The following is a 27,357-nucleotide window of genomic DNA, read 5'->3' on the forward strand; positions in this document are numbered from 1 at the left end:
CTGGCCAGCTACCAACCCCCATCAGACAGACAGACCTGAGACTGGCCAGCTACCAACCCCCATCAGACAGACAGACCTGAGGCTGGCCAGCTACCAACCCCCATCAGACAGACAGACCTGAGACTGGCCAGCTACCAACCCCCATCAGACAGACAGACCTGAGACTGGCCAGCTACCAACCCCCATCAGACAGACAGACCTGAGGCTGGCCAGCTACCAACCCCCATCAGACAAACAGACAGACATGAGGCTGGCCAGCTACCAACCCCCATCAGACAGACAGACAGAACTGAGGCTGGCCAGCTACCAACCCCCATCAGACAGACAGACAGACAGACCCTAACCCCAAACCTAAGCCTAAACCTAAGCCTAAACCTAAGCCTAAGCCTAAACCTAAGCCTAAGCCTAAGCCTAAGCCTAGACCTAACCCTAAACCTAAGCCTAAACCTAACACTAAACCTAAACCTAACACTAGCACTAACCCTCAGATAACATGGTCATTATTGTGAATATGAATTAATAATGCACTTGAACTCATCATGAAGGTAAACTGAACACTCTAAGATTCAGTGTACGTATTCAAGAGTCTTGTCATTTTAACCTCTATTTCTTATGTTAAAGAATCCATAGCAGATCTCCTCCTTTTCTGCGGTCCGAGTCTCCCAGACCTCCTCCTTTTCTGCGGTCCGAGTCTCCCAGACCTCCTCCTTTTCTCTGGTCCGAGTCTCCCAGACCTCCTCCTTTTCTCTGATCCGAGTCTCCCAGACCTCCTCCTTTTCTATGATCCGAGTCTCCCAGACCTCCTCCTTTTCTCCGGTCCGAGTCTCCCAGACCTCCTCCTTTTCTCCGATCCGAGTCTCCCAGACCTCCTCCTTTTCTCTGATCCGAGTCTCCCAGACCTCCTCCTTTTCTCTGATCCGAGTCTCCCAGACCTCCTCCTTTTCTCTGATCCGAGTCTCCCAGACCTCCTCCTTTTCTCTGATCCGAGTCTCCCAGACCTCCTCCTTTTCTCTGATCCGAGTCTCCCAGACCTCCTCCTTTTCTCTGATCCGAGTCTCCCAGACCTCCTCCTTTTCTCTGATCCGAGTCTCCCAGACCTCCTCCTTTTCTCTGATCCGAGTCTCCCAGACCTCCTCCTTTTCTCTGATCTGAGTCTCCCAGACCTCCTCCTTTTCTCTGATCCGAGTCTCCCAGACCTCCTCCTTTTCTCTGATCCGAGTCTCCCAGACCTCCTCCTTTTCTCAGATCCGAGTCTCCCAGACCTCCTCCTTTTCTCTGATCCGAGTCTCCCAGACCTCCTCCTTTTCTCTGATCCGAGTCTCCCAGACCTCCTCCTTTTCTCTGATCCGAGTCTCCCAGACCTCCTCCTTTTCTCTGATCCGAGTCTCCCAGACCTCCTCCTTTTCTCTGATCCGAGTCTCCCAGACCTCCTCCTTTTCTCTGATCCGAGTCTCCCAGACCTCCTCCTTTTCTCTGGTCCGAGTCTCCCAGACCTCCTCCTTTTCTCTGATCCGAGTCTCCCAGACCTCCTCCTTTTCTCTGGTCCGAGTCTCCCAGACCTCCTCCTTTTCTCTGATCCGAGTCTCCCAGACCTCCTCCTTTTCTCTGGTCCGAGTCTCCCAGACCTCCTCCTTTTCTCTGATCCGAGTCTCCCAGACCTCCTCCTTTTCTCTGATCCGAGTCTCCCAGACCTCCTCCTTTTCTCTGATCCGAGTCTCCCAGACCTCCTCCTTTTCTCTGATCCGAGTCTCCCAGACCTCCTCCTTTTCTCTGATCCGAGTCTCCCAGACCTCCTCCTTTTCTCTGATCCGAGTCTCCCAGACCTCCTCCTTTTCTCTGATCCGAGTCTCCCAGACCTCCTCCTTTTCTCTGGTCCGAGTCTCCCAGACCTCCTCCTTTTCTCTGATCCCAATCTCCCAGGCCTCCTCCTTTTCTCTGGTCCGAGTCTCCCAGACCTCCTCCTTTTCTCTGATCCGAGTCTCCTGAAGTGTTTGAGCTCCTCAAGGAGAAGTGGTTCCTTTGATGTGTGTTAGAATGTGTTTAAAAGCCGCTGTGTGGCAGCTGAGAGGTGAATTGGAGCGTTGTGGATGAGGGACGCTGGGAAGGAAGGGCATGTACCAACAGACCTAGACCCTGAGTGATGGCGATGAGACAGGAGGATCATGGGTAATAGGACACCTCCTCGCCCCCCCTCCCTCGTCTCCCCCTGTATCCTCCATCAGCACAGTCATCCTAATCACAGCTGTGGAATCTCTCTTTAGGTTTATACTGAAGAACATTGTCACCTCATCTTAGAGAGACAATCTGCAGTAGATACATCAATTTTTGGACTTATAAATGAATGACATACAGGTGTACCCATTGTTTCTTGGAGAATATAACTGGTCAGTGGTAGGTAAACTAGTGGTTAGAGCGTTGGGCCAGTAACCGAACGGTTGCTAGATTGAATCCCCCGATATAGATCATATATCATATCTAATTCATTTAATCTAATTGTGTAACATGTTTATTCAGACAGTACACAGAAAAAGGCAGTTAACCCCACTGTTCCTAGGCCGTCATTTTAAATACGAGTTTGTTCTTAACTGACTCGCCTGGTTAAATAAAGGTAAAATAAATGACCTCATGCGCTTAGGTCAACTGTAACACTCAAAATATCAGTGTTGTTTTACTGCAATGCCTAAACAAAGGAAGTGAATAGCCTCAGAACACGGTTCAAACTATCATGGTCTATTAGACAACCAGGCCTCGTATCTACAGCTCTGTCTATGAATTGGAGAGCGGTCACATTTATCCGGCCCCGTTACTCAGCTTTTTAGCAAAACAGTGGAGGGGAAAAGGCTTTGTTTTTTGTTTCAACTGCTGATTGCAGCTTTAAAGAATCTCTTCAGCAGGGCAGTAAACTACAGACTGTGTAATTGTGTATGGAATCTCTTCAGCAGGGCAGTAAACTACAGACTGTGTGATGGAATCTCTTCAGCAGGGCAGTAAACTACAGACTGTGTATTTGTGTATGGAATCTCTTCAGCAGGGCAGTAAACTACAGACTTGGTTCTGTGGAGTATTTCAGTGTATGGAATCTCTTCAGCAGGGCAGTAAACTACAGACTGTGTATTTGTGTATGGAATCTCTTCAGCAGGGCAGTAAACTACAGACTGTGTGTATGGAATCTCTTCAGCAGGGCAGTAAACTACAGACTGTGTATTTGTGTATGGAATCTCTTCAGCAGGGCAGTAAACTACAGACTGTGTATTTGTGTATGGAATCTCTTCAGTACAGACAGAAAAAGGCAGTAAACTACAGACTGTGTATTTGTGTATGGAATCTCTTCAGCAGGGTTCAGCAGGGTAAACTACAGACTGTGTGTATGGAATCTCTTCAAGCAGGGCAGTAAACTACAGACTGTGTATTTGTGTATGGAATCTACAGACTGTGTGATGGAATCTCTTCAGCAGGGCAGTAAACTACAGACTGTGTGTATGGAATCTCTTCAACAGGGCAGTAAACTACAGACTGTGTAATTGTGTATGGAATCTCTTGAACAGGGCAGTAAACTACAGACTGTGTGTATGGAATCTCTTCACAGGGCAGTAAACTACAGACTGTGTATACAGGTGTGTATGGAATCTCTCAGCAGGGCAGTAAACTACAGACTCTGTAGTGTATGGAATCTCTTCAGCAGGGCAGTAAACTACAGACTGTGTATTTGTGTATGGAATCTCTTCAGCAGGGCAGTAAACTACAGACTGTATTTGTGTATGGAATCTCTTCAACAGGGCTGTAAACTACAGACTGTGGTGTATGGAATCTCTTCAAGGGCAGTAACTACAGACTGTGTATTTGTGTATGGAATCTCTTCAGCAGGGCAGTAAACTACAGACTGTGTGTATGGAATCTCTTCAGCAGGGCAGTAAACTACAGACTGTGTATTTGTGTATGGAATCTCTTCAGCAGGGCAGTAAACTACAGACTGTGTGTATGGAATCTCTTCAGCAGGGCAGTAAACTACAGACTGTGTGTATGGAATCTCTTCAGCAGGGCAGTAAACTACAGACTGTGTATTTGTGTATAGAATCTCTTCAGCAGACTGTGTGGGCAGTAAACTACAGACATGGAATCTCTTCAGCAGGGCAGTAAACTACAGACTGTGTGTATGGAATCTCTTCAGCAGGGCAGTAAACTACAGACTGTGTATTTGTGTATGGAATCTCTTGAACAGGGCAGTAAACTACAGACTGTGTGTATGGAATCTCTTCAGCAGGGCAGTAAACTACAGACTGTGTATTTGTGTATGGAATCTCTTCAACAGGGCAGTAAACTACAGACTGTGTGTATGGAATCTCTTGAACAGGGCAGTAAACTACAGACTGTGTATTTGTGTATGGAATCTCTTCAGCAGGGCAGTAAACTACAGACTGTATTTGTGAATGGAATCTCTTCAGCAGGGCAGTAAACTACAGATATTTGTGTATGGAATCTCTTCAGCAGGGCAGTAAACTACAGACTGTGTGTATGGAATCTCTTCAGCAGGGCAGTAAACTACAGACTGTATTTGTGTATGGAATCTCTTCAGCAGGGCAGTAAACTACAGACTGTGTATTTGTGTATGGAATCTCTTCAGCAGGGCAGTAAACTACAGACTGTGGAATCTCTTCAGTGTAAACTACAGACTGTGTATTTGTGTATGGAATCTCTTCAGCAGGGCAGTAAACTACAGACTGTGTATTTGTGTATGGAATCTCTTCACAGGGCAGTAAACACAGACTGTGTGTATGGAATCTCTTCAGCAGGGCAGTAAACTACAGACTGTGTATTTGTGTATGGAATCTCTTCAGCAGGGCAGTAAACTACAGACTGTGTGTATGGAATCTCTTCAGCAGGGCAGTAAACTACAGACTGTGTATTTGTGTATGGAATCTCTTCAGCAGGGCAGTAAACTACAGACTGTGTGTATGGAATCTCTTCAGCAGGGCAGTAAACTACAGACTGTGTGTATGGAATCTCTTCAGCAGGGCAGTAAACTACAGACTGTGTATTTGTGTATGGAATCTCTTCAGCAGGGCAGTAAACTACAGACTGTGTGTATAGAATCTCTTCAGCAGGGCAGTAAACTACAGACTGTGTATTTGTGTATGGAATCTCTTCAGCAGGGCAGTAAACTACAGACTGTGTGTATGGAATCTCTTCAGCAGGGCAGTAAACTACAGACTGTGTGTATGGAATCTCTTCAGCAGGGCAGTAAACTACAGACTGTGTGTATGGAATCTCTTCAGCAGGGCAGTAAACTACAGACTGTGTGTATGGAATCTCTTCAGCAGGGCAGTAAACTACAGACTGTGTGTATGGAATCTCTTCAGCAGGGCAGTAAACTACAGACTGTGTGTATGGAATCTCTTCAGCAGGGCAGTAAACTACAGACTGTGTGTATGGAATCTCTTCAGCAGGGCAGTAAACTACAGACTGTGTATTTGTGTATGGAATCTCTTCAGCAGGGCAGTAAACTACAGACTGTGTGTATAGAATCTCTTCAGCAGGGCAGTAAACTACAGACTGTGTGTATGGAATCTCTTCAGCAGGGCAGTAAACTACAGACTGTGTGTATGGAATCTCTTCAGCAGGGCAGTAAACTACAGACTGTGTGTATAGAATCTCTTCAGCAGGGCAGTAAACTACAGACTGTGTATTTGTGTATGGAATCTCTTCAACAGGGCAGTAAACTACAGACTGTGTGTATAGAATCTCTTCAGCAGGGCAGTAAACTACAGACTGTGTATTTGTGTATGGAATCTCTTCAACAGGGCAGTAAACTACAGACTGTGTGTATGGAATCTCTTCAGCAGGGCAGTAAACTACAGACTGTGTATTTGTGTATGGAATCTCTTCAGCAGGGCAGTAAACTACAGACTGTGTGTATGGAATCTCTTCAGCAGGGCAGTAAACTACAGACTGTGTATTTGTGTATGGAATCTCTTCAGCAGGGCAGTAAACTACAGACTGTGTGTATGGAATCTCTTCAGCAGGGCAGTAAACTACAGACTGTGTATTTGTGTATGGAATCTCTTCAGCAGGGCAGTAAACTACAGACTGTGTGTATGGAATCTCTTCAACAGGGCAGTAAACTACAGACTGTGTGATGGAATCTCCTCAGCAGGGCAGTAAACTACAGACTGTGTATTTGTGTATGGAATCTCTTCAGCAGGGCAGTAAACTACAGACTGTGTATTTGTGTATGGAATCATGTGTTCTTTTGTTTTCCTTTCTTGACACTGGGAATAAAATAGGGAGAAAGAAGATATTTCCGGAGATTGTAACATTCAACGAGGCTGTCCGAGGCATATTGATCCTTGGAATCGGTGGAGAAACTGGACCTGGTTAAGATGAAACGCAAGAGTGAACTTTAAAAGAGCTCTCTGTCATCCCTGTATCACCACATGTCATGCGCGGGTGTCTGTCTGATGGGGGTTGGTAGCTGGCCAGCCTCAGGTCTGTCTGTCTGTCTGTCTGTCTGTCTGTCTGTCTGTCTGTCTGTCTGTCTGTCTGTCTGTCTGTCTGTCTGTCTGTCTGTCTGTCTGTCTGTCTGTCTGTCTGTCTGTCTGCCTTTTCCAGTCATGAGAGCTCTCTGTCATCCCTGTATCACCACATGTCACGCGCGGTGTGCTTTTCCAGTCATGGGAAAATGGCAGGGTGATGTGTGACGAGGTCCCGTGTCACTGGTTGTTCATCGACTGTGACACATATCCTGTGGACCTCTTCCCGACTGGACTGGAGGTTTTACTTCCGGAGTGGAAGTGTGCAATAGTTGTGCCAAATTCAACGTAACATGTTTAAATGCAAGGTACCCATGAAAAGGAAGAAACTCCCAGCACGCTCTTGAAAAGCTCCCACATGCAATGTAATGGATCTCACAGACACTCAGCAGGTTGACAGATTCACCAAAGCATATTGGCTGCATTTCAGCTAGACACTGCAAACAAAACATCTAAGAGTTAAAACAGGAAGTACAAAACAGGAAGTATAAAACAGCGTGTAAGGTAGACAAACCATTGGCTTGCCAACCGGCTGAAGTGAAGATAATGATTATAAATGTTGTGTGGAACAATACTCAGTCTCACAGAGAGATGGCAGCAGAGAGGCAGAGTTCTGACTGATTCTCACTGTGGAACAATACTCAGTCTCACAGACAGATGGCAGCAGAGAGGCAGAGTTCTGACTGATTCTCACTGTGGAACAATACTCAGTCCCACAGACAGATGGCAGCAGAGAGGCAGAGTTCTGACTGATTCTCACTGTGGAACAATACTCAGTCTCACAGACAGATGGCAGCAGAGAGGCAGAGTTCTGACTGGTTCTCACTGTGGAACAATACTCAGTCTCACAGACAGATGGCAGCAGAGAGGCAGAGTTCTGACTGATTCTCACTGTGGAACAATACTCAGTCTCACAGACAGATGGCAGCAGAGAGGCAGAGTTCTGACTGATTTTCACTGTGGAACAATACTCAGTCCCACAGACAGATGGCAGCAGAGAGGCAGAGTTCTGACTGATTCTCACTGTAGAACAATACTCAGTCCCACAGACAGATGGCAGCAGAGAGTCAGAGTTCTGACTGATTCTCACTGTGGAACAATACTCAGTCCCACAGGCAGATGGCAGCAGAGAGGCAGAGTTCTGACTGATTCTCACTGTGGAACAATACTCAGTCCCACAGACAGATGGCAGCAGAGAGGCAGAGTTCTGACTGATTCTCACCGTGGAACAATACTCAGTCCCACAGACAGATGGCAGCAGAGAGGCAGAGTTCTGACTGATTCTCACTGTGGAACAATACTCAGTCCCACAGACAGATGGCAGCAGAGAGGCAGAGTTCTGACTGATTCTCACTGTGGAACAATACTCAGTCCCACAGACAGATGGCAGCAGAGAGGCAGAGTTCTGACTGATTCTCACTGTGGAACAATACTCAGTCTCACAGAGAGGCAGAGTTCTGACTGATTCTCACTGTGGAACAATACTCAGTCCCACAGGCAGATGGCAGCAGAGAGGCAGAGTTCTGATTTTCACTGTGGAACAATACTCAGTCCCACAGACAGATGGCAGCAGAGAGGCAGAGTTCTGACTGATTCTCACTGTGGAACAATACTCAGTCTCACAGGCAGAGTCATACTCCTGATTTTCATTGAGGAACAATACTCAGTCTCACAGATAGATGGCAGCAGAGAGGCAGAGTTCTGACTGATTCTAACTGTGGAACAATACTCAGTCCCACAGGCAGATGGCAGCAGAGAGTCATAGTTCTGACTGATTCTCACTGAGGAACAATACTCAGTCCCACAGACAGATGGCAGCAGAGAGGCAGAGTTCTGACTGATTCTCACTGTGGAACAATACTCAGTCCCACAGGCAGATGGCAGCAGAGAGTCATAGTTCTGACTGATTCTAACTGTAGAACAGATTGGGGATTGTATTGTTGCTGCCCCCCAGGTGACAGAACAACAAGCCCGTCGTTCATTTGGCGTGAAGAGAAATGTCTATAGCTGTTATTTGTGCTTTATTGATTCTTACCATGTGTGTTGTGTTTCTGTCCTTTGTGTGTTGTGTTTTTGGGGTCCATTCTCTAAATACAGTATCTTCCTCATGTAGACATTTTGAGAGAGACTGAAATAATTCCTGTCACCTAGGCTACACAGGCTGCATTTTTACACAGACAGCACAATTCTGATTTACTTTTCACTAAATGGTCTTTTGACCGAACCGATCAGAACAACATCCGATGTGAAAAGATCTGATGTAATTGGTCAAAAGATCAGAATTGGGCGCTGTGTGTAAACGCAGCCATATAGTTCTAGCCTACGTCAGCGCCTGAATTTGTTTACATTTAGATAACTATACCAGTGACGTCATAGATACAGGAACTCAACCTGCCGATACATGTAGGTCAAAGTGTATTTTACAGCATCAAGGTCTTTAAGAATTCATGTTCCTTAAATGAAAGATACCCTGAAGCGTACAAAACATTAAGAACACCTCATCCTAATAGGCCTAACCTAACCTAACATAACCTAATAGAATTCATGTTCCTAAAATGAAAGATACCCTGAAGCGTACAAAACATTAAGAACACCTCATCCTAATAGCCTAACCTAACCTAACATAACCTAATAGAATTCATGTTCCTAAAATGAAAGATACCCTGAAGCGTACAAAACATTAAGAACACCTCATCCTAATAGACCTAACCTAACCTAACATAACCTAATAGAATTCATGTTCCTATTGAGTTGGAATGAGCAGGCGTTCTTAATGTTTTGTACGGTCAGTGTCAACCCCGGTGATTGTTGAAGAACATAACTCTTAGATGCTTGGTGTGTTTGGTTCAACTGTCGTATCCCGTCAAAATATCAGCTTGTCTTACCAATTTGTTTTAGAAACAATGGAAATGTAGATTCACGCTGTTATAGCCTTAAAAACATTGTTAAAACTATCATCTTGATATTTTTCCAACAGGTAAGTTGACTGAGAACACGTTCTCATTTACAGCAGCGACCTGGGGAATAGTGACAGGGATGAATGAGACAATTGTAAGCTGGGGATGACTAGGTGGCCAGGATAGTATGAGTGTCATGGGATCTTTAGTGACCTCAGAGCCAGGACACCTGGCTCTCATTCAAAAGACACAACACCCTACACAGGGTAATGTCCCCAATCACTGCCCTGGGATATTTATTTATTTTAGACCAGAGGAAAGGGTGCCTCCTACTGGCCCTCCAACACCACATCCAGCAGCATCTGTTCTCCCATCTAGGGACCGACCAGGGAGTGCCTCCTACTGGCCCTCCAACACCACATCCAGCAGCATCTGTTCTCCCATCTAGGGACCGACCAGGACCAACCTTGCTTAGCTTCAGAAGGAAGCCAGCAGTGGTATGCAGGGTGCGATGCTGCTGGCAGGGTGCGATGCTGCTGGCAGGGTGCGATGCTGCTGGCAGGGTGCGATGCTGCTGGCAGGGTGCGATGCTGCTGGCAGGGTGCGATGCTGCTGGCAGGGTGCGATGCTGCTGGCAGGGTGCGATGCTGCTGGCAGGGTGCGATGCTGCTGACCATATCATGGATGGTGAGTCCTTGTAATCAAAGCTCTGTCGCATGAGTTTGAGAGGGAGACATTCCTGTAGCCCCATCTTTCAGCTGTTGGTGAGGGTGGTAGGTTTGTTATTTGTTAGACTTGCAGATTGCCCCTTTAAGCCTTCACGAGAAAATCCAAAATATCCACACTGTTTATTATTAGAATTGACATTTTAGAGGATATATATTATGATGTATTTATGGAAGAAACCAATGTATTGTCTACTGGTATTTAACAAAACAAACTATATAGTAGTGTAATCAACTTGCTGTATACTTCTGTTTTTAGCTAAACACACCATTAACCTTACGCTATTTTACTAAGCAGGCAGTGTCATTTTATAAAAGCATTTTGAATTCAATTGGATTGTAAATGTCAGCTATTCATAAATATATAAACAGAGAGCAAGAGGAAAATGTAGTAACGATGAAACAAGGTGATCTGAGTTAATTATATATTAGCCTGTGAGATATGTTATAAGAGCTCGGGTCAGTCCTGGATCCTACACGCCTATTTCAAGGACACTGGGTTTTACTACTCAACACAGTGTCAGTGTCAGTCTGTCAGGGAGATGTTGTAGTCAGGATCTCATGAATCTGTATCCTGACGTGTGTGTGTGTGTGTGTGTGTATATATATTAATACATCATGATCTCTTTAGGGGTGTCCTCCGTGGGCCTGTGCTGCTCCTGTCTGTGTGTATATATATTAATACATCATGATCTCTTTAGGGGTGTCCTCCGTGGGCCTGTGCTGCTCCTGTGTGTGTGTGTGTGTATATATATTAATACATCATGATCTCTTTAGGGGTGTCCTCCGTGGGCCTGTGCTGCTCCTGTCTGTGTGTGTGTATATATATTAATACATCATGATCTCTTTAGGGGTGTCCTCCGTGGGCCTGTGCTGCTCCTGTCTGTGTGTATATATATTAATACATCATGATCTCTTTAGGGGTGTCCTCCGTGGGCCTGTGCTGCTCCTGTCTGTGTGTATATATATTAATACATCATGATCTCTTTAGGGGTGTCCTCCGTGGGCCTGTGCTGCTCCTGTCTGTGTGTATATATATTAATACATCATGATCTCTTTAGGGGTGTCCTCCGTGGGCCTGTGCTGCTCCTGTGTGTGTGTGTGTGTATATATATTAATACATCATGATCTCTTTAGGGGTGTCCTCCGTGGGCCTGTGCTGCTCCTGTCTGTGTGTGTGTATATATATTAATACATCATGATCTCTTTAGGGGTGTCCTCCGTGGGCCTGTGCTGCTCCTGTCTGTGTGTGTATATATATATTAATACATCATGATCTCTTTAGGAGTGTCCTCCGTGGGCCTGTGCTGCTCCTGTCTGTGTGTATATATATTAATACATCATGATCTCTTTAGGAGTGTCCTCCGTGGGCCTGTGCTGCTCCTGTCTGTGTGTGTATATATATTAATACATCATGATCTCTTTAGGGGTGTCCTCCGTGGGCCTGTGCTGCTCCTGTCTGTGTGTATATATATTAATACATCATGATCTCTTTAGGAGTGTCCTCCGTGGGCCTGTGCTGCTCCTGTCTGTGTGTGTATATATATATATTAATACATCATGATCTCTTTAGGGGTGTCCTCCGTGGGCCTGTGCTGCTCCTGTCTGTGTGTGTGTATATATATATTAATACATCATGATCTCTTTAGGAGTGTCCTCCGTGGGCCTGTGCTGCTCCTGTCTGTGTGTGTATATATATTAATACATCATGATCTCTTTGTCTGGGGTGTCCTCCGTGGGCCTGTGCTGCTCCTGTCTGTGTGTATATATATTAATACATCATGATCTCTTTAGTGGGTGTCCTCCGTGGGCCTGTGCTGCTCCTACATCATGATCTCTTTAGGAGTGTCCTCCGTGGGCCTGTGCTGCTCCTGTCTGTGTGTGTATATATATTAATACATCATGATCTCTTTAGGGGTGTCCTCCGTGGGCCTGTGCTGCTCCTGTCTGTGTGTATATATATTAATACATCATGATCTCTTTAGGGGTGTCCTCCGTGGGCCTGTGCTGCTCCTGTGTGTGTGTGTGTGTATATATATTAATACATCATGATCTCTTTAGGGGTGTCCTCCGTGGGCCTGTGCTGCTCCTGTCTGTGTGTGTGTATATATATTAATACATCATGATCTCTTTAGGGGTGTCCTCCGTGGGCCTGTGCTGCTCCTGTCTGTGTGTGTATATATATATTAATACATCATGATCTCTTTAGGAGTGTCCTCCGTGGGCCTGTGCTGCTCCTGTCTGTGTGTGTAGGCAGCGTGCTCAAACAGATACACCAGGAGGATGGCGAGCAGACTCAGCACCATGTAGGGGATCAGCAGGAAGTATCCCGCCTGGAACTCCGAGGTCTTGTCCTTCAGGTAGACTGAACCGCCTCCCACGTCGTTCTTAACCAGGTCTTCAGACATTTCGGTCAGCTGGACGTTCACTACGTACAGGATGAGCACCAGGAAGGAGAAGCACGCTGGGGCAAAGAACAAAGAGGAGGTTAAAGAGACTACTACTACTATTAGTACTAATACTACTGCTACTACTACTACTGCTACTACTACTACTACTGTTACTACTACTGCTATTACTACTACTACTAACTACTACTAACTACTGCTACTACTACTACTACTACTGCTACTACTACTGCTACTGCTACTACTACTACTACTACTACTACTGCTACTACTACTACTACTGCTACTGCTACTACTACTACAACTGTTACTACTACTACTACAACTGTTACTACTACTACTACTACTACTACTACTACTACTGCTACTACTGCTACTACTACTACTGCTACTGCTACTACTGCTACTACTACTACTAATACTACTACTATTATTACTATTAGTTCTACTACTATTAGTTCTACTACTATTAGTTCTACTACTATTAGTTATATTACTACTACTATTAGTTATACTACTATTAGTTCTACTACTATTAGTTATACTACTACTACTATTAGTTATACTACTATTAGTTATACTACTATTAGTTATACTACTATTAGTTCTACTACTATTAGTTATCCTACTATTAGTTCTACTACTATTAGTTCTACTACTACGATTAGTTCTACTACTATTAGTTCTACTACTATTAGTTATATTACTATTAGTTATACTACTATTATTTATATTACTATTATTTATATTACTATTAGTTATACTACTATTAGTTATACTACTATTAGTTATATTACTATTAGTTATACTACTATTAGTTATACTACTATTAGTTATATTACTATTAGTTATACTACTATTAGTTATACTACTATTAGTTATACTACTATTAGTTATACTACTATTAGTTACACTACTATTAGTTATACTACTATTAGTTATACTACTATTAGTTATACTACTATTATTACTATTAGTTATACTACTACTACTATTAGTTATACTACTATTAGTTATACTACTATTAGTTATATTACTACTACTATTAGTTATACTACTATTAGTTATATTACTACTACTATTAGTTATACTACTATTAGTTATACTACTATTAGTTATACTACTATTAGTTATATTACTACTACTATTAGTTATACTACTATTAGTTCTACTACTATTAGTTATACTACTATTAGTTATACTACTATTAGTTATACTACTATTAGTTATACTACTATTAGTTATACTACTATTAGTTATACTACTATTAGTTATATTACTATTAGTTATACTACTATTAGTTATACTACTATTAGTTATACTACTATTAGTTATATTACTATTAGTTATACTACTATTAGTTATACTACTATTAGTTATCTACTATTAGTTATACTATTAGTTATATTACTATTAGTTATACTATTAGTTATTATTTATATTACTATTAGTTATACTACTATTAGTTATACTACTATTATTTATATTACTATTATTTATATTACTATTAGTTATACTACTATTAGTTATATTACTATTAGTTATACTACTATTAGTTATATTACTATTAGTTATACTACTATTAGTTATACTACTATTAGTTATACTACTATTAGTTATACTACTATTAGTTATACTACTATTAGTTATACTACTATTAGTTATACTACTATTAGTTATATTACTATTAGTTATACTACTATTAGTTATACTACTATTAGTTATACTACTATTAGTTATACTACTATTAGTTATACTACTATTAGTTATACTACTATTAGTTATATTACTATTAGTTATACTACTATTAGTTATACTACTATTAGTTATACTACTATTAGTTATACTACTATTAGTTATACTACTATTAGTTATACTACTACTATTAGTTATACTACTACTATTAGTTATACTACTATTATTTATATTACTATTAGTTCTACTACTATTAGTTATACTACTATTATTTATATTACTATTAGTTATACTACTATTAGTTATACTACTATTAGTTATACTACTATTAGTTATACTACTATTAGTTATACTACTATTAGTTATACTACTATTAGTTATACTACTATTAGTTATACTACTATTAGTTATACTACTATTAGTTATACTACTATTAGTTATATTACTATTAGTTATACTACTATTATTTATACTACTATTAGTTATACTACTATTAGTTATATTACTATTAGTTATACTACTATTAGTTATACTACTATTAGTTATACTACTACGATTAGTTATACTACTATTATTTATACTACTATTAGTTATACTACTATTAGTTATATTACTATTAGTTATACTACTATTAGTTATACTACTATTAGTTATATTACTATTAGTTATATTACTACTACTATTAGTTAACTACTATTAGTTATATTACTACTACTATTAGTTATACTACTATTATTTATATTACTACTACTATTAGTTATACTACTATTATTTATATTACTATTAGTTATACTACTATTAGTTATACTACTATTAGTTCTACTACTTATCCTACTATTAGTTCTACTACTATTAGTTCTACTACTACGATTAGTTCTACTACTATTAGTTATACTACTAGCCTGTCAACTTAGTCACAAAGAGTTGTTCCATCATGTTTATCAATCTATTTAATGCATTAATGAAATCCATGTAGTTGTTTTAAAAAAATCATATAATGATCTAATTAATTTAATCTAATGTTTATTCAGACAGTACACAGAGAGAGGGGGATACAGGCGACGAGGAGAGAACGTGTGAACGGCGGTCATAGGGCTTGAACCCACAACCTTCAGGTATTTCATATGGGACTAAATAGAGTTTGAACCCACAACCTTCAGGTATTTTATATATATTGTTTTATTTTACCTTTATTTAACCAGGCAAGTCAGTTAAGAACAAATTCTTATTTTCAATGACGGCCTGGGAATAGTGGGTTAACTGCCTGTTCAGGGGCAGAACGACAGATTTGTACCTTGTCAGCTGGGGTGTTTGAACTCACAACCTTGTGGTTACTAGTCCAATGCTCTAACCACTAGGCTACCCTGCCGCCCCCTTCAGGTATTTCATATGGTACTAAATAGGGCTTGAACCCACAACCTTCAGGTATTTTATATGGGACTAAATAGAGTTTGAAACCACAACCTTCATGTATTTCATATGGGACTAAATAGGGCTTGAACCCACAACCTTCAGGTATTTTATATGGGACTAAATAGAGTTTTAAACCACAACCTTCAGGTATTTTATATGGGACTAAATAGAGTTTGAACCCACAACCTTCAGGTATTTCATATGGGACTAAATAGGGCTTGAACCCACAACCTTCAGGTATTTCATATGGGACTAAATAGGGTTTGAACCCACAACCTTCAGGTATTTCATATGGGACTAAATAGGGTTTGAACCCACAACCTTCAGGTATTTCATATGGGACTAAATAGGGTTTGAACCCACAACCTTCAGGTATTTCATATAGGACTAAATAGGGTTTGAACCCACAACCTTCAGGTGTGCCGCTGATGGGCTGGTCTCTTTTTTTGCTTGATTGATTGAACGAGTTGATGTGAACTTTATTAACCTCACCACTGCCAGAGCTGCATGTGTAGAGCCCTATGGGTCCCATGTACGTCTGGTAGGGGTTACTGACGCTGTTGTACAGCGTGACGAGGATGCTGCCAGCAGAGCAGAGTAGACACAGGGCCAGGAGGGTGATCACTATGCCATGGAGGATCTGAGGAGCTCCACCTGTCTCTGCCAACTTCTCAAACACTGCACAGGCAGAACAAGAACAGTCAGGTTAGGAATATACACTAGTATTATGGTGAGTTCTACCACTACACAGGCAGAACTAGAACAGTCAGGTTAGGAATAAACACTCACTATGGTGAGTTCTACCACTACACAGGCAGAACAAGAACAGGCAGGTTAGGAATATACACTAGTATTATGGTGAGTTCTACCACTACACAGGCAGAACAAGAACAGTCAGGTTAGGAATATACACTAGTATTATGGTGAGTTCTACCACTACACAGGCAGACCAAGAACAGGCAGGTTAGGAATATACACTAGTATTATGGTGAGTTCTACCACTACACAGGCAGAACAAGAACAGTCAGGTTAGGAATATACACTAGTATTATGGTGAGTTCTACCATTACACAGGCAGACCAAGAACAGTCAGGTTAGGAATATACACTAGTATTATGGTGAGTTCTACCACTACACAGGCAGAACAAGAACAGTCAGGTTAGGAATATACACTCACTATGGTGAGTTCTACCACTACACAGGCAGACCAAGAACAGTCAGGTTAGGAATATACACTAGTATTATGGTGAGTTCTACCACTACACAGGCAGACCAAGAACAGTCAGGTTAGGAATATACACTAGTATTATGGTGAGTTCTACCACTACACAGGCAGACCAAGAACAGTCAGGTTAGGAATATACACTAGTATTATGGTGAGTTCTACCACTACACAGGCAGACCAAGAACAGTCAGGTTAGGAATATACACTAGTATTATGGTGAGTTCTACCACTACACAGGCAGACCAAGAACAGTCAGGTTAGGAATATACACTAGTATTATGGTGAGTTCTACCATTACACAGGCAGACCAAGAACAGTCAGGTTAGGAATATACACTAGTATTATGGTGAGTTCTACCACTACACAGGCAGAACAAGAACAGTCAGGTTAGGAATATACACTAGTATTATGGTGAGTTCTACCACTACACATGCAGACCAAGAACAGTCATGTTAGGAATATACACTAGTATTATGGTGAGTTCTACCACTACACAGGCAGAACAAGAACAGTCAGGTTAGGAATATACACTAGTATTATGGTGAGTTCTACCACTACACAGGCAGAACTAGAACAGTCAGGTTAGGAATATACACTAGTATTATGGTGAGTTCTACCACTACACAGGCAGAACAAGAACAGTCAGGTTAGGAATATACACTAGTATTATGGTGAGTTCTACCACTACACAGGCAGAACTAGAACAGTCAGGTTAGGAATATACACTAGTATTATGGTGAGTTCTACCACTACACAGGCAGAACAAGAACAGTCAGGTTAGGAATATACACTAGTATTATGGTGAGTTCTACCACTACACAGGCAGAACAAGAACAGTCAGGTTAGGAATATACACTAGTATTATGAGTTCTACCAAGGGCTGAATTGTGGTATAGATATCTTAGCACCTTTTTTTCCAAATAGTTTTCTATCTAGAACCTAAAAGAGGTTATTTTCGCTGTCCCCATAGGAGAACCCTTTGAAGAATCAATTTCGGGTTCCAGGTAGAACCCTTTTGGGTTCTGTGAACAATCCTTTCCACAGAGAGTTCTATATGGAACCAAAAAAAGGTTCTACCGGGGAACCAAAAAAGGGTTCTACCGGGGAACCAAAAAAGGGTTCTACCGGGGAACCAAAAAAGGGTTTACCCTAAAGGCACAGCCGAAGAACCCTTGTAACGTATCCTCTGGGAGTCGGGACAGCAAGTTCTGGGGGAGTGAATTGAATAACTAAATCAACAAAACAAGAAACACAAGTAGCGGTACAGACATGAAACACATAAACAGAGACAATAACATCTAGGGAACTTTACACTTACAGTGTTGCATTATTACAGTATGAAGTCAACATTCTAGAACATTAGAACGTTATTGTTCTAGAACGTTAGCGCAGAATATATATGAGTATATATATATGAGTATATATGCCATTTAGCAGACGCTTTTATCCAAAGCCACTTACAGTCATGTGTGCATACATTCTACGTATGGGTGGTCCCGGGAATCGAACCCACTACCCTGGCGTTACAAGCACCATGCTCTACCAACTGAGCTACAGAAGGACCACAGAACCTTTCTGCACACGTATAGAGGGACAGTGGTAGAGCACGATCGAAATATACCTTGAATTGTCTTTTCACCTCCGAACACCGGACAGGAGCCTCTGGCGATCGCCCCGTAGAAAAGCTCATATGATATGTTGGCGGAGCCGTTGGTGAAAACGTTGTCAGTTCCAGAGCAAAGCATTTTGGAAACGGCCCATTCTGTCGACATCCCATAACCTAAAATCGCCACGGATACCGTAGTAGCCAGCGCGCTACCCAGAAAATGCAGAGCCTTCTTGACGGAGGGCATTGTCACAATATTCCAGCCACACCGATGAAGAAGAAGATGAATACGTCCAAACCCTTATTGGTTCTGTAACTCTCCGAATCAGCTTCAATAGCAGAGTAGTAGGCTGTAACCATCTACCCTTCTGGTGTCCCAAAGACAGGATAGGAGTTACAGTCCACTGATTGGACAGGTGTGATGGTCTGAGGAGAGGACAGGCGTGATGGTCTGAGGAGAGGACAGGCGTGATGGTCTGAGGAGAGGACAGGCGTGATGGTCTGAGGAGAGGACAGGCGTGACGGTCTGAGGAGAGGACAGGCGTGATGGTCTGAGGAGAGGACAGGCGTGATGGTCTGAGGAGAGGACAGGCGTGATGGTCTGAGGAGAGGACAGGCGTGACGGTCTGAGGAGAGGACAGGCGTGACGGTCTGAGGAGAGGACAGGCGTGACTAGCTTGTAGGTTATAAAACACCTCCAGATTACGAGGGTGAACTTTAGTCAGGGAAGAGAGAGAGAGAGAGATGGTTGTCATAGAGCTGATAACATATAGAGACAGAGAGAGAGAGAGAGAGAGAGAGAGAGATGGTTGTCATAGAGCTGATCCCAAACAACTGTAATTCCCAAACATCGTAAACGGGAGAGGCATCTGATTAATACCAAAAGGGGAAATAAATATACCTGAGGACTGAGTGCTCAGCATGCTGCGTAGTTTGTTCCAAATGAAGAAATAAGCATCTACCGTTTATTCCACATAAATAATTGTTAATAAGCTACAACACACCTTCAGGCATCATACATGTCTTTAACCAGATAGTCAATATCAGTCTCTAATTGTTATCACAAACTAGGTGGTTCCAGCCCTGAATGCTGATTGGCTGGCAGCCGTGGTATATCAGACCGTATACCACGGGTATGATAAAACATAATTTTACAAGATACAGAGTCGTCACTAGTGATACACACACACACACACACACACACACACACACACACACACACACACACACACACACACACACACACACACACACACACACACACACACACACACACACACACACACACACACACACACACACACACACACACACACACACACACACACACACACACACACACACACACACACACACACACACAAAACAAACACACAGCAACAGACACACACACACACACTCACACACACACACACACACACACACACACACACACACACACACACACACACACACACACACACACACACACACACACACACACACACACACACACACACACACACACACACACACACACACACACACACACACACACACACACACACACACACACACACACACACACACACACACACACACACACACAGACACACACACACACACACACACACACACACACACACACACACACACACACACACACACACACACACACACACACACACACACACACACACACACACACACACACACACACACAACACACACACACACACACACACACACACACACACACACACACACACACACACACACACACACACACACACACACACACACACACACACACACACACACACACACACACACACACACACACACACACACACACACACACAGCCAATCGAACCATCAGAGACACCATGAAGGCCATCATATGATAAACAACATGTTTTATTGTCCCAACTCTTTTCAGCACCTCGAGTGTCGAGCGAAACAAAATGACGTTTTCCTGCACGGGATCCAAAGTCCTCCTCTGGAAACAAGTCAGGCTAAATGAGGCCATAAAACACAGCAGATTAATGATTTGCTCTTCCTTCTGCAATAGTTGAGAGTGATCAGCATGTCATGGATAGGCTACACACTGTGACAGATAGACAAAGACCCAATAGTTGAGAGTGATCAGCATGTCATGGATAGGCTACACACTGTGACAGATAGACAAAGACCCAATAGTTGAGAGTGATCAGCATGTCATGGATAGGCTACACACTGTAACAGATAGACAAAGACCCAATAGTTGAGAGTGATCAGCATGTCATGGATAGGCTACACACTGTGACAGATAGACAAAGACCCAATAGTTGAGAGTGATCAGCATGTCATGGATAGGCTACACACTGTGACAGATAGACAAAGACCCAATAGTTGAGAGTGATCAGCATGTCATGGATAGGCTACACACTGTGACAGATAGACAAAGACCCAATAGTTGAGAGTGATCAGCATGTCATGGATAGGCTACACACTGTGACAGATAGACAAAGACCCAATAGTTGAGAGTGATCAGCATGTCATGGATAGGCTACACACTGTGACAGATAGACAAAGACCCAATAGTTGAGAGTGATCAGCATGTCATGGATAGGCTACACACTGTGACAGATAGACAAAGACCCAATAGTTGAGAGTGTGATCAGCATGTCATGGATAGGCTAGGCTACACACTGTGACAGATAGACAAAGACCCAATAGTTGAGAGTGATCAGCATGTCATGGATAGGCTACACACTGTGACAGATAGACAAAGACCCAATAGTTGAGAGTGATCAGCATGTCATGGATAGGCTACACACTGTGACAGATAGACAAAGACCCAATAGTTGAGAGTGATCAGCATGTCATGGATAGGCTACACACTGTGACAGATAGACAAAGACCCAATAGTTGAGAGTGATCAGCATGTCATGGATAGGCTACACACTGTGACAGATAGACAAAGACCCAATAGTTGAGAGTGATCAGCATGTCATGGATAGGCTACACACTGTGACAGATAGACAAAGACCCAATAGTTGAGAGTGATCAGCATGTCATGGATAGGCTACACACTGTGACAGATAGACAAAGACCCAATAGTTGAGAGTGATCAGCATGTCATGGATAGGCTACACACTGTGACAGATAGACAAAGACCCAATAGTTGAGAGTGATCAGCATGTCATGGATAGGCTACACACTGTGACAGATAGACAAAGACCCAATAGTTGAGAGTGATCAGCATGTCATGGATAGGCTACACACTGTGACAGATAGACAAAGACCCAATAGTTGAGAGTGATCAGCATGTCATGGATAGGCTACACACTGTGACAGATAGACAAAGACCCAATAGTTGAGAGTGATCAGCATGTCATGGATAGGCTGAGAGTGATCACACTGTGACAGATAGACAAAGACCCAATAGTTGAGAGTGATCAGCATGTCATGGATAGGCTACACACTGTGACAGATAGACAAAGACCCAATAGTTGAGAGTGATCAGCATGTCATGGATAGGCTACACACTGTGACAGATAGACAAAGACCCAATAGTTGAGAGTGATCAGCATGTCATGGATAGGCTACACACTGTGACAGATAGACAAAGACCCAATAGTTGAGAGTGATCAGCATGTCATGGATAGGCTACACACTGTGACAGATAGACAAAGACCCAATAGTTGAGAGTGATCAGCATGTCATGGATAGGCTACACACTGTGACAGATAGACAAAGACCCAATAGTTGAGAGTGATCAGCATGTCATGGATAGGCTACACACTGTGACAGATAGACAAAGACCCAATAGTTGAGAGTGATCAGCATGTCATGGATAGGCTACACACTGTGACAGATAGACAAAGACCTAAAGACCTGCAGTTCATCCTCTATGGGACTCTGCACAATCATACTATGGGCATAAATGTAGGACAGATTTGAAGTAATAATGATAATAATATGAATAATAATAATAGATTTTGCATGACGGTTTATGAATGAAATGGACATAGGCCTATACTGACACAACAGAATTCAAATACAGACCTGGCTATTTGGTCATCAATTGAATTCAAATACAGGCCTATACGGGGTCCTACTACTCCTCTCCCTGGTCCAACTACTCCTCTCCCTGGTCCAACTACTCCTCTCCCTGGTCCAACTACTCCTCTCCCTGGTCCAACTACTCCTCTCCCTGGTCCAACTACTCCTCTCCCTGGTCCAACTACTCCTCTCCCTGGTCCAACTACTCCTCTCCCTGGTCCAACTACTCCTCTCCCTGGTCCAACTACTCCTCTCCCTGGTCCAACTACTCCTCTCCCTGGTCCAACTACTCCTCTCCCTGGTCCAACTACTCCTCTCCCTGGTCCAACTACTCCTCTCCCTGGTCCAACTACTCCTCTCCCTGGTCCAACTACTCCTCTCCCTGGTCCAACTTCTCCTCTCCCTGGTCCAGATGTTATTTGTTCTCTCTCTGCTCCTCTGTGTTGTTCTGTATCCACATTGAACTAAATCAAACCAAAGAGTCCTCTTTGTACTGTGTTTATCCATGTAACTGAAAGAGCTTCAACACCTGGTTATGTCTCCGAATGAGATTGGACTCAGCTGTGGTTGCTCTATTTTACACCATTTACAGTAAATCAGCTATTTCTTATTGTGTCAATGAGCTGTTCATTCAAAAATGCTTATCAGCTGTTTCAATACAGCGTTTGAGCTGCTGTTGTTGCAGAAGTAGAGACTTTATACTATATTTGAGGTTTTGAACATTAGGTCTTCATTTCTGACATGCTGTGTGCAAAGCATTTGTAAATAAGACAAGAAAGATCCATGATTTTGATATTGGGTAAGCTTGTATGTAAAGAAAATGTAAGCATTTTTTAGAAACGTGTTAATTGACTGCATATTCTGTGAAAACGACATGAATTGTGTTCACGGTATTGTCCACAACAGACAGATGTTGTGCTGATTGTGTTTATAGACTTTTGAAAATGCGACTACAGATTGGACAAAAGGATGTTAGCGATGGTAAAGACAACCGTAGTGTTTTGAATATTGTCACATTAGTGTGGTCTGGGTCGTCACTAAGTTAGACTCCTTTGATGTGCGGGTGTCTCATTGGAAAAGCAGAGTTTCACTTTGAGCAGAGAGTACATGATTTTGCAAGATGTCTGTGGGGTTTGGGGAAATTGGCTAACTGTTAGTTTGGAGTACACGAGATGTAGTTTCAGCAAACGTGTGTTAAGGATTGGGGGAAACTGTAATAGATATGTCCTATAGCCAAACATATGTAAGCATGGTTTGAAATGAATATGTTTTAGTCAAATATTATATATATTTGTGCTTCTTGCGATCAATTTGCAGTCTACAAATGATTTGTAATTATGTTCCCGGCCTCCCTGTCTATGGGCTCCAGAACAACATCTTCCCTGGGCTGAATCTAGTTGATGATCCATTCCCCAGGGTGTCATTATTGCGCGCATGTCGTAATAAAGCTGTGCGCCAGGCGGCTCTCTCTCCTCGGCAGCGGCAGGTAGGGAGACGAGCCCAGACAGCGGGGAAGGGGACCGGGGACTGGAGGACCGGGGACTAGAGGACCGGGGATATTCACTGACAGCAGCAGTTACGTTCAGATTAACAGAACTGGGTGGTTTTCGATGAGTGGCTGGACAAGATTTAATAAGAAACCGTGTCGTCGGCTACGGTTCATGACCATCCTTAGGATTTCCTTGGGCTCTCTAGTCACGGACACGAATACTGGATATAATTGTGGAACCACTACGGTAAGAGGAATGGTTTTTACATGATTTCGTGTTGATTGAAGGTGTTTTTGGTTGTTGTTGTTGTCATGGTTGCATATGATTTAGCGATCGAAAAAGGCAAGATTGACAGTATTGAAATGCGGTGGTTTTCTTCACCGGCTGATTGCGTTCCTTCACATTATGGATCGATGGAAAGATTCACAGTAGGCTATGTTACGAATTACATGGTGTGCATTTAGCCGAGCTGTCTGTGCCAGTTTCATTATAATACACGTGATACCTTTGCAGTGGCATAGAGAGATTGATTATTATAGCAGGTATGCGTGTGTGTGCGAGAGGCATGCTACCCTCCCTGTCTTTCAACCCGAGGCGCCTGTTACGGCAACCACTATGCGGGTTTAGTGGAGCAAAGCTTTTTACAACATAGCATTTTCATCTCTTCTACAACCCTCTTCTACAAGCTGTGTTTTCCCCCTCTCCCCCTGTTGATTCATTCATTTAGTTTGTTACAACAGAAGAAGCGGCTGGTTTTCCCTGAAAGTTGCTCAATAGCCGTAGCCTGGGCCTACATGAGAGAGAGAGGTAGTGCCGGTAGAGACATGCTTTCCTATCAGTTGTGGGTACAGTCTTCAGTGAGCAGGCATGGACACATTTTGACATGCGGTATACTATGTAATGCGTATGATACCCGTCTGGTTGCCAGGGGCGATGGCGAAGCGACATGTGACCGCAGCATGGTGTCTTCAAGTCTACAGCTACAACATGATGTTTGATATGAGCCTCTAACTGTCACTCCTAACACCCCCACCCCCATCTCCCCCTGCCTGCAGTTATCCCAACCAGAAACATTAAACTGTGTACCTAGAAGGCATGGCAGGAATTCAGACAATGCTTGCATGCTTTGAAGCCTGTCATTATCCATTATGATGAGGATGAGGAGCGAGGTGTGACAGATTGAATCAGACATAGAATACACATAACTACAGTACCTTACTGTAACTCACAATACATAACTACAGTACCTTACTGTAACTCACAATACATAACTACAGTACCTTACTGTAACTCACAATACATAACTACTATATAGACTGTAACTCACAATACATAACTACAGTACCTTACTGTAACTCACAATACATAACTACAATACCTTACTGTAACTCACAATACATAACTACAATACCTTACTGTAACTCACAATACATAACTACAGTACCTTACTGTAACTCACAATACATAACTACAGTACCTTACTGTAACTCACAATACATAACTACAGTACCTTACTGTAACTCACAATACATAACTACAGTACCTTACTGTAACTCACAATACATAACTACTATATAGACTGTAACTCACAATACATAACTACAGTACCTTACTGTAACTCACAATACATAACTACAGTACCTTACTGTAACTCACTATACATAACTACAGTACCTTACTGTAACTCACAGTACATAACTACAGTACCTTACTGTAACTCACAATACATAACTACAGTACCTTACTGTAACTCACAATACATGACTACAGTACCTTACTGTAACTCACAATACATAACTACAGTACCTTACTGTAACTCACAATACATAACTACAGTACCTTACTGTAACTCACAATACATAACTACAGTACCTTACTGTAACTCACAATACATAACTACAGTACCTTACTGTAACTCACAATACATAACTACTATATAGACTGTAACTCACAATACATAACTACAGTACCTTACTGTAACTCACAATACATAACTACAGTACCTTACTGTAACTCACTATACATAACTACAGTACCTTACTGTAACTCACAGTACATAACTACAATACCTTACTGTAACTCACAGTACATAACTACTATATAGACTGTAACTCACAATACATAACTACAATACCTTACTGTAACTAACAATACATAACTACAGTGTGTTTACTGTAACTCACAATACATAACTACAGTACCTTACTGTAACTCACAGTACATAACTACAATACCTTACTGTAACTCACTATACATAACTACAGTACCTTACTGTAACTCACAATACATAACTACAATACCTTACTGTAACTTACTGTAACTCACAATACATAACTACAATACCTTACTGTAACTCACAGTACATAACTACAGTACCTTACTGTAACTCACAACACATAACTACAGTACCTTACAGTAACTCACAACACATAACTACAGTACCTTACTGTAACTCACAATACATAACTACAATACCTTACTGTAACTTACTGTAACTCACAATACATAACTACAATACCTTACTATAACTCACAACACATAACTACAGTACCTTACTGTAACTCACAATACATAACTACAGTACCTTACTGTAACTCACAGTACATAACCACAATACCTTACTGTAACTTACTGTAACTCACAATACATAACTACAATACCTTACTATAACTCACAACACATAACTACAGTACCTTACTGTAACTCACAATACATAACTACAGTACCTTACTGTAACTCACAATACATAACTACAATACCTTACTGTAACTTACTGTAACTCACAACACATAACTACAGTACCTTACTGTAACTCACAATACATAACTACAATACCTTACTGTAACTTACTGTAACTCACAATACATAACTACAATACCTTACTGTAACTCACAATACATAACTACAATACCTTACTGTAACTCACAATACATAACTACTATATAGACTGTAACTCACATTATAAAGCATAAATGCTTGTGAAATACAGTCCATGTGTATTATCAGGTTGTATCGCCGGTAGGCCTAAGCTTATTAGCAGTATGTGAAACTGTTACTGACAAGTCCCAAGTCCGTTGATGTTGGTGGTAATGTAGGAACACTGTATGTAAGATACTGTACCTGAACAGCATGGAGGCTGTTCTCTTTGTCTTCCTCCCTCCCTGTGGATCCACCTACTGTCCAGGACCTCTATCTGCCAGCATGGAGGCTGTTCTCTCTGTCTTCCTCCCTCCCTGTGGATCTACGTACTGTCCAGGACCTCTATCTGCCAGCATGGAAATTCTACTGTCTTCCTCCCTCCCTGTGGATCCACGTACTGTCCAGGACCTCTATCTGCCAGCATGG

The 27,357-nt window shown here is 42.1% G+C and overlaps 2 protein-coding genes across 40 annotated transcripts; both read right to left on the reverse strand.

Moving 5' to 3' along the window:
• Positions 1 to 615: 615 nt before the first annotated feature.
• On the reverse strand, positions 616 to 10,175 carry LOC127927686 (uncharacterized). Its single transcript, XM_052514364.1, has 2 exons — positions 9,928 to 10,175; positions 616 to 2,017 (listed from the first exon to the last, which is right to left on the reverse strand). Exons 1-2 carry the CDS (start codon positions 10,173 to 10,175, stop codon positions 616 to 618), a joined length of 1,650 nt encoding a protein of 549 aa, XP_052370324.1.
• A 78-nt stretch (positions 10,176 to 10,253) lies between these two features.
• LOC118380610 (clarin-3) lies at positions 10,254 to 19,160 on the reverse strand. 39 transcript variants are annotated; one of them, XR_008128479.1, is made up of 6 exons: positions 18,512 to 19,160; positions 16,158 to 16,343; positions 12,376 to 12,613; positions 11,664 to 11,739; positions 11,522 to 11,593; positions 10,254 to 11,017 (listed from the first exon to the last, which is right to left on the reverse strand). XR_008128479.1 is itself a non-coding variant. In XM_052514382.1 (5 exons), exons 1-4 carry the CDS (start codon positions 18,741 to 18,743, stop codon positions 11,554 to 11,556), a joined length of 696 nt encoding a protein of 231 aa, XP_052370342.1. In that variant the 5' UTR covers positions 18,744 to 19,160; the 3' UTR covers positions 10,254 to 10,943; positions 11,522 to 11,553. The 39 variants fall into 39 exon arrangements, 18 of the variants coding, with proteins under 18 accessions (XP_052370342.1, XP_052370339.1, XP_052370338.1 ...); XR_008128478.1 differs by lacking the exon at positions 11,664 to 11,739 and adding an exon at positions 12,010 to 12,081; XR_008128471.1 differs by lacking the exon at positions 11,664 to 11,739 and adding an exon at positions 12,010 to 12,081 and having other exon boundaries at positions 10,254 to 11,377.
• Positions 19,161 to 27,357: the final 8,197 nt, after the last annotated feature.

This window comes from Oncorhynchus keta, unplaced genomic scaffold, assembly GCF_023373465.1.
Source record: "Oncorhynchus keta strain PuntledgeMale-10-30-2019 unplaced genomic scaffold, Oket_V2 Un_scaffold_17308_pilon_pilon, whole genome shotgun sequence".
In the NCBI taxonomy this organism is placed as follows: Eukaryota; Metazoa; Chordata; class Actinopteri; order Salmoniformes; family Salmonidae; genus Oncorhynchus; species Oncorhynchus keta.